This window comes from Varroa destructor, unplaced genomic scaffold (assembly GCF_002443255.2).
Source record: "Varroa destructor unplaced genomic scaffold, Vdes_3.0 BEIS01000001.1, whole genome shotgun sequence".
Taxonomy (NCBI): domain Eukaryota; kingdom Metazoa; phylum Arthropoda; class Arachnida; order Mesostigmata; family Varroidae; genus Varroa; species Varroa destructor.
Window position 1 is genome coordinate 7534125 of NW_019211454.1, and position 7382 is coordinate 7541506.

At 40.0% G+C, this 7382-nt stretch overlaps 1 protein-coding gene across 6 annotated transcripts; it reads left to right on the forward strand.

The window, feature by feature from the left end:
• The first annotated feature begins 54 nt into the window (after positions 1-54).
• On the forward strand, positions 55-6453 carry LOC111254246 (uncharacterized). 6 transcript variants are annotated; one of them, XM_086983371.1, is made up of 9 exons: positions 55-145; positions 316-618; positions 3479-3616; positions 3731-3799; positions 4015-4133; positions 4492-4593; positions 4850-4965; positions 5292-5494; positions 5816-6453. In XM_086983371.1, the coding sequence occupies exons 2-9, from the start codon at positions 444-446 to the stop codon at positions 6169-6171; spliced, it is 1278 nt and encodes a 425-aa protein (XP_086839497.1). In that variant the 5' UTR covers positions 55-145; positions 316-443; the 3' UTR covers positions 6172-6453. The 6 variants fall into 6 exon arrangements, with proteins under 6 accessions (XP_086839497.1, XP_086839490.1, XP_086839507.1 ...); XM_086983364.1 differs by having other exon boundaries at positions 56-157; XM_022814891.2 differs by having other exon boundaries at positions 91-618; positions 4027-4133.
• The last annotated feature ends 929 nt before the right edge of the window (positions 6454-7382 follow it).

Below are 7382 nucleotides of genomic sequence, written 5' to 3' on the forward strand. Positions count from 1 at the left end.
TTCTCAGCCGGTCTTTTGCGGTGGTTTAGATAAAGTGGCGGGAACGGTTTTTCCTTCGAACCTGCTAACGTCCCTCATCGTGGCATATATAAATATAGGTCACGACAACGTGGCCGAAATCATGCGTAACGGAGTCGTTTCAAGTGTGCGTGAATCGGTATTACTTTTTCATGTAAAGTTGATGGATGATGCCGACCTGATAAATGATACTCATAGATAATATACTGTAGAATACGGCATTATTCTATAAACGAATTCATGAATCAGTGTGCGATGAATAATTTATTTTTAACTTTATAACTTCCGGGTGAGAAGCAAAATCGTGTTGCGATGGTACGGCCATTGAGGTACGAAGCCGGAGACAAAGGTGTCACGAAAGGTGTGAAACTGTGCCAACTAATTTACTGGGTTCATCTCGAAGATTATCTCGACAGAACTTCAAAATGGCGCGTTCATATTCTGGGCGGATTGTCGTTTCGGCTATAATTGATCATCTTCTATTGATCAGTATCGTAGCTCCTTTGGTCTCCGTCTATTGGTGTGGGATGTTCTTCCTCGTTGATCACTACGTATTCCCTAAGGATTATGTGACCAGTATCTGGTTTACCTGTCTATTCGGTAAGAGGGATCTACTAAATGTGTGCATAATCTGATAATATGCTTAAGTCACACGGAAAAGAGTGTTTTTACCAATATCTTATATTTTTATATATCATAGGACAGATTCAATTTACAATTGATTTGGCTGCGTCGAATTTGTGTTTCGGCTTAATTTGACCTTGCACACATGTACAAACTGACGTATGTTCGAAAACGGGTGTAGTGGCTTAAAACTGAGAACACTGACTCATGTACAAGGGGTTGTAGTGTGCATAACCGTAGTATCTGGCAGCTTTCTTTATTATATTAAGCATTTTACCGAAATTGAGCTGACTATAGATATTCCGGTTTGGTAGCGAATACATATGTTTGAATGACTCGTATGGCAATTCAAAAGCCTCCGGAAGGTGCGTGAACGAACCAGAACCTTTGGCTAGGGATCGCTTTGCATTATAGAATCGTGTGACGATCTTTTATCAGTGTTAAAATTTTCGTTTTTGCCCTTTAGCTTCTTATCAGTATCGTAATGATCAAGTCATACAATGCAGAGCATAGTTCCTGCTCTACAATTTGTAAATTATATTGCCTAATGATGCCTACGTTCAAAGACGCGAAGATGTAGGACAGTCCTTGGGAGAGACAGATGTTCCAACAAAAGCCTTAGCGATTGTCTCCATTAAAAAATGGACTCGGTAAAATTTTGACTCAGTAAGCTTCTCGATTCTGGAACTATTAGAAACGACTTATAAGACCGGATTTAAAATATCGTCTGCTTTTGCTTCATACTTCGGCGCTGGAAAAAAGTTTATCGTATCCTCACAAACGGCTTAGCATAACCTCTAGCTAATGCGAAAGATTCCCGGGAGAATTTTGGCGAGCTTCTTACACAAGACCCCTATTAGTCTCAAAACGTTTCAAGGACAACGATCCTCGTCGCGTCATAGGAAACTTCACGAACTCTATATATAAAGTCATTTATATAACTAAAGTTTACTTTAAGCAGGCATATTCAGTTTCGAAGTGTCAGCAGACAACAGCACCTCTCCCGCTACAAGGCGCTGGCTAAGCGACGACAAAGATTCGAAGTTCGAACATTTTCAATGGTTAGTCGAGCGTGCTACCTCGTTAGATCAGAGCGATAACGGAAAACTTTTTTTTTTTTATTTTTATTTGCAATCATCAGCTTCTCACTGTTGAGGTAACCCTTTCCCTCATAATTTCTTACGGTTAACTGCAATCGACTTCTAATGTTGTGTGAATCAATTTTTGACGGAGACTATCTGCCAGCGTTTATGTATACGCACTACCTTTACAAGCCTTAATAACAGTGATGTCTTTATCAGTGGATGACCATTAGGTGAGTCCGGGATTTTCATTTGCTAATGGCGTATACATGTCATAAATCATAGCTTAGTAAAAGGGGCCTGTTTCGTCCGAAAGCTGTTCCAGAGATCTCTTAAGCGATGGCATGTCCTTGTAATAACGAGTTGCTGCAACTATCAACATGACATACGTTGTCTGGATAAAGCAGGATATGCCTGTTTTGCAGACCGCATCTTCCCATAGTTTTGACAGCCTGCACGCAGCCAGCTGAATCAGCCCTAAAAGGGCGTGTCGATCGCAATTAGAACATGATTAAGAACTGTTGTTAAATGAAACAAACGAACACGCGGCGTATTCAAGCTACACGTTTCTGATCTTAAACGAAAGGGGTAATCGCCATTTTTTGAATCAAGCTTTTTTTGGGACAGAAAAAAAATATTTTTATGTTGTCTCGTACAGCTTTGTACAAGGTTCAGGGTACGATCACAGATTTCTGAAGAAAAGCACTAGCTTTGCTAGTCTGTGAGATTGTAGGCGTTTGTTAGATGGTTATTAGATGTCCATGGAAGTGAAAATTCAAAAACAAAATCCCATACATTTTATATAGATGCAAAGCGTTTAATAGAACAGTGTCGGCGGCAAAGATGTCAGCGTGATAACACTTACTCGTTATTATAGAGGCCGGCAACTACATTCGTTCGTAGGAGTTTCGTTCTAAACCTATACAGATTCCTCGAAATGTTTTAGAGCCAGTGTTTAGAAGTCAGGTCCCTGCCGTTGTAGGAACTGATAGATTAACTAGCTTGTAAATAACTACTGAATGGACGAAATTAAATTTCACGAGCCAGAAAGAAGCTAAGTAAGTTTTCCCTTATATAATTTTAAATTGCTGATGCTATTGCAGTTCCGGTATCGTATTGAGTTTTGGCCAAATTTTACACGTGTTTGGAAGTTCTGGAAATTATTTAAAGAGAAAAACTAAGTAGTTAAAGGTGTTGTACGAACGACAGACTGTGATCTCAGGGGTCGAGAAGTAAATGCGAGGCTAATATTTGATATTTCAGACAGATCTAGCAGAACTCTACCGGGACGCCCGTAACACCGTCTTCGAATGTTTTCCTCTTTAACGAAATAGGCCAGAGCTTAGCTTGTCGTCAACCTCTATCTATAGATTAGATAAAAATAAAGTGTCGTTCATAAGAGGTGTGTCACAACGTGTGATATTGATAAAGTGCAGATAGTATATAAGCCTGAGTTCGTTTGTGTGACACTCCTCTCAAGGAGAACTCACGTCGAGTTCCTTAGATTTTTTTAACCATTTAGACTAGGTCCGGGTTTTTCGTCCGACTGGAATGGGACGTGCCTGTTTTTAACAAACCAATGCCTTCGAAAAAGTGATCAATCGAATTAGCCGCATTGCTCGTCATCGTAAATGAAGCTTTTCAATTTCCTTTTTGTTCTATAAAAAAAAATCTTTTATATACATTCAAGGCTCTCCACTGAGCATGCAGAAGTTTACGCGTGCATACACATACTAAGGCGTTCTATTTTACAGGATTCAGTGCTGTATTCGTTTGCCATGTGGTCCACGAGCGACTAACACGATTGGCGCAATTAACGGACGCCCTATATAATCCGCTGGCTCGTTTCTATTCAATAATCCTCATAATCGTAATAGTTTTTCAATGGCGCGGTTAGTACAAATTTGGGTTATTATATTGCACTTAAATTAACACACTATCTAGATTTGCGCATTCTACCCATGTTATGAATCATTTTTACTTCATCTGTCCTTTTCTACTTTCAGGATTTTGGTATATTCTGGACCATTACCTAGGTCCTGGTTATATCTCGGGCTGCGCGTGCATTGCGGCAGGTAGGAATACTTTCTCGTAACTTATAGCATTATGTCTTAACTTGTTCGTAACTAGCCAACTTAGCTACTTAATTGCGCGGCTTAATTAACTAGATAGGCTAGCTAGTTAATTGCGCAACTAATCAAGGTGCTAAGAAAACTTACCTATTTATGGGTTGCTTATGGGTTTTTGTTGATAAACTAAATAGCGTTATCCGGATTGGACATTATTAAAGGTTTCTTTTTAGTGGCCACCAGCGGCTGCAGCAAAAGTATCACCGGAGTGGTTCCGTTCATCTTCATAGCTGACGACAAAACCAACTACTTTATCGCTCTGTCCAAATTTTCGCACTTGGTACGTGTTGAATCCTCTCTTTATAGTACCATTAATATGAAAATTCGACAAAAGATCGAAGACGTTAATGACCTCGTCAAATATTAACCCCCTTTTCTAACTTAGACATACAGAGTGGTCTTTATTTTCATCTACATTTTATTTTAGCATGTTTTAATGAAATACATGTCTAGATTCTGCAACGATCCTCATTGGTCCTCAATTAAGTACTAATTTTACTATATACTATGCTGCATACGTGCATGACGTACCATGGAAGCAGCGTTTAAGCAAGTCAATATATACTAACACACTCTAACACACATAACGACTTTGAGAGCCTGTTATAAAAAGTGTTTCTTTCGTAATTTTGACGCAGTCCTCCCGCAGTTCCGTGCTACATCTTGTTGATCATTTATATTCCGTTTTCTACATTCAACCCAGTGTTATCATCGTCTGGCGAGGAGTTTGGCACCTTCAGGTAGCAACACGAAAATAACAGTATTCTATAATAGGTAAACAGATAGTAGAATATCTAATTGAAAAACAAAATATGGTTCTGCTTGAAGGCATCATGTCCGAGTTGGGTCCGAATAATGCTAATAACGCGCCGTAGGTTTTTCAAATTAGAGACGAAGGTTCTATATCATATTCCCTGAGCATGAATAATAGAGAAATATTATGGTCGCTAAGGGTTCGCTCATTCGTCCTCCCTTTCGTTCCTACACGAGTTGCAGGATTATGTGATCTACCCAAAAGACTTCCTGTTATCTGGAACCGTAACATTAGGAGTCGGTGTCGTAGGCGCTTTCCTGTGTTATATCATTCAGTGGCCACTGAACTCATACGTAAAGTAAGTCGAAAAAGGCGGCGAAATCGTACGATTGGTACTTCTACTGCTGGAAATTGAGACAAGAATACGCAGCAAATATTTCGGCAGCAAAAGTACTTAACGCCCAAAACATTGTTTATAAGTGTTTGTTTTTTTTTTGGTAGACGATTCGTTCAATCGTATTGATTGATGTCCGTTTCCCAGAAGAGGTCGCTGCATCTAATGCAATGTAAACTTTTTACGAAAACCTTAACAACACCATATATGTCACTTCCGTTCTGTGGCTAAGCGTTACTTAAGTAAACGTATTCGATGGTGGCAGAAGTCATTACTTATACCTGTTATAGGAGACTTCCAAAAATATCCCGATTTGTCGTGGAGCAACTATGGCGTATAATCGTAGCAACAGTAGCAATCTGCTACTGGCGAGGTTCGTGGCAATTTTGGGCTCTCGCGTTTAAAGGAGACCTTTTCACGATGTGGTTTGTAACGGTAACGTCCGCGTTCCTGCTATGTACATTCAACTGCTGGAGCATAGCTACCCTTCGAGGTTAGTCCATGGTATCGCGCACGCTTGGGTATCACGCCAGTTCTTTGCTTAATGTTGAAATCCTTTCATCGCGTATATCGAGCACTTTGGTAGCAGGAACTGAAAAAAAAAAAAAAATGGCAAATAACTATGGATTATTTGTCTGCAAGCATACACAATCATTCGCGCCGTTCCGGCTTAACCACCTAGTCAACTACAGTCACAAAACTTATATTTTGATAACATTTTTGATACGTTTTCAAGCCAACAGATATGTGCCTATGAAAAATGAATTATGTTGATGAGGCTAATCGCTTCTATGTCATTTAATTTTTTGGTTAGGTGTCTGGGTAGACGACCCACTAGACTCACAAGAGGATTCGATACTCCTAGATGTCCACTACTGCACTGAGATCGTCTCAACAATTGAGAAAGAGCAAATGCGCAAGATTCGAACGATGGAGAATGAGACGTACCCAATGTCGGCCTTGGATAAAAGCAGTGCTAATGGCGATACGTCGTCTTTGTTTTTAAATCACGTTAGCACCGCTCAAAAGTTCGATTACTTCAGGGGTAGCGATGAACGGCAAGAACAAGAGCCGTTTGCATTGGGGTTAGATACGCACAACGTGATGGTAACACTAGGTAGGGAATTCTCGTTTAACAGCTGGGGCGAATCTCCGGAAAGTGTTATTTGATGGGATTGTACATGTGCTTTCGCCGGAAGGGGGTGGTCAGGGAAAACTGGCTGTATTTATACTTCTACCAAAGGACGCGATTCGTGGGGAAGGCTTCTGCGACGCTCAATAATCGAAAAGTTTTCCTATATACCTGACGAACGTGCTGTGGCACAAATAAAAAAAAAAGTACAGGTTCGTTTAGCGTCTAAAAGAATCGGTAGAATTATATATTGTTAATGTTTGCCCGTGTAAATAAGTTAATAAAAAATGCGGGTCGTTGCTGTTTGCCGTATCATATTATCGCCGAATTCTTTTTTTATCTACAGTTCAGGTCATTGTTCATTATTTTACCTAAGAATTGTGGTAGTTCCTTGAAGTTTGCAATGGGTTACAGCGCCATAGATACGGAACTAGTTTTTCAGGTAATATCATATCAGATCACAGAGATACCGCGAATGACCGATACGGTACATTTCGTAGGCTTGTACCATTGTGTATCTAGTTAAGCGCTTGTAAAAAACAACCCAAAATTTTTGAACTAGAAGCATGATAAATTACTTAAAAATTGTCTTTTTTTCCGCTACGGAGATTAGTCGATCTCGAAAAATGAGAATTTATTTTATGGATTATGAAATGTTATCTTTATCCCAATGTAATTCGAAGTAGCTATCAGAGATGTCAGTATTTTAGCAGACTGTGTAATTGGCAGCTGTATTTAATCGCTCCTAAGATGGGTCTAGCCGACAACATTCAAAAGACCATCGTCGTTACAGGAAATCGTCAGCCTCAGTACGCGGTACGGCCCAGCACGGTTTATTTTCCGTAATCTGCTAATGCTTGTTTTTTTTGACGGCTGTCCACGTTAATGAGGTCAGGGTCTTCTACGAGTTCCGGACTTGTATAGGCTGGCAACGCTCAACCGAACAAAGCTTGTGCGCTACGGATGGCTGTTTAAAATAGAGCAACAAGAGTAACCTCGTCCGAGAAACGCCGTTCACGTTCGACAACCTGCAACGTTAGAACGTTCATGCTACTTCTTATACAAGTTCGAAGACAATTTATAATATAGGATGCGCATCTGTCGACACTTTGAGTCGACATTTATACCTATGATACCTACGTCAAAAGAAAGAGATGTGATTGGCATCGTAGCATACGATAAATGTTTTCCGGATTCAACCTGAAAAACATCTACGCTCGTACGAAAGCTTCAGCCGCGACAAGTAGAT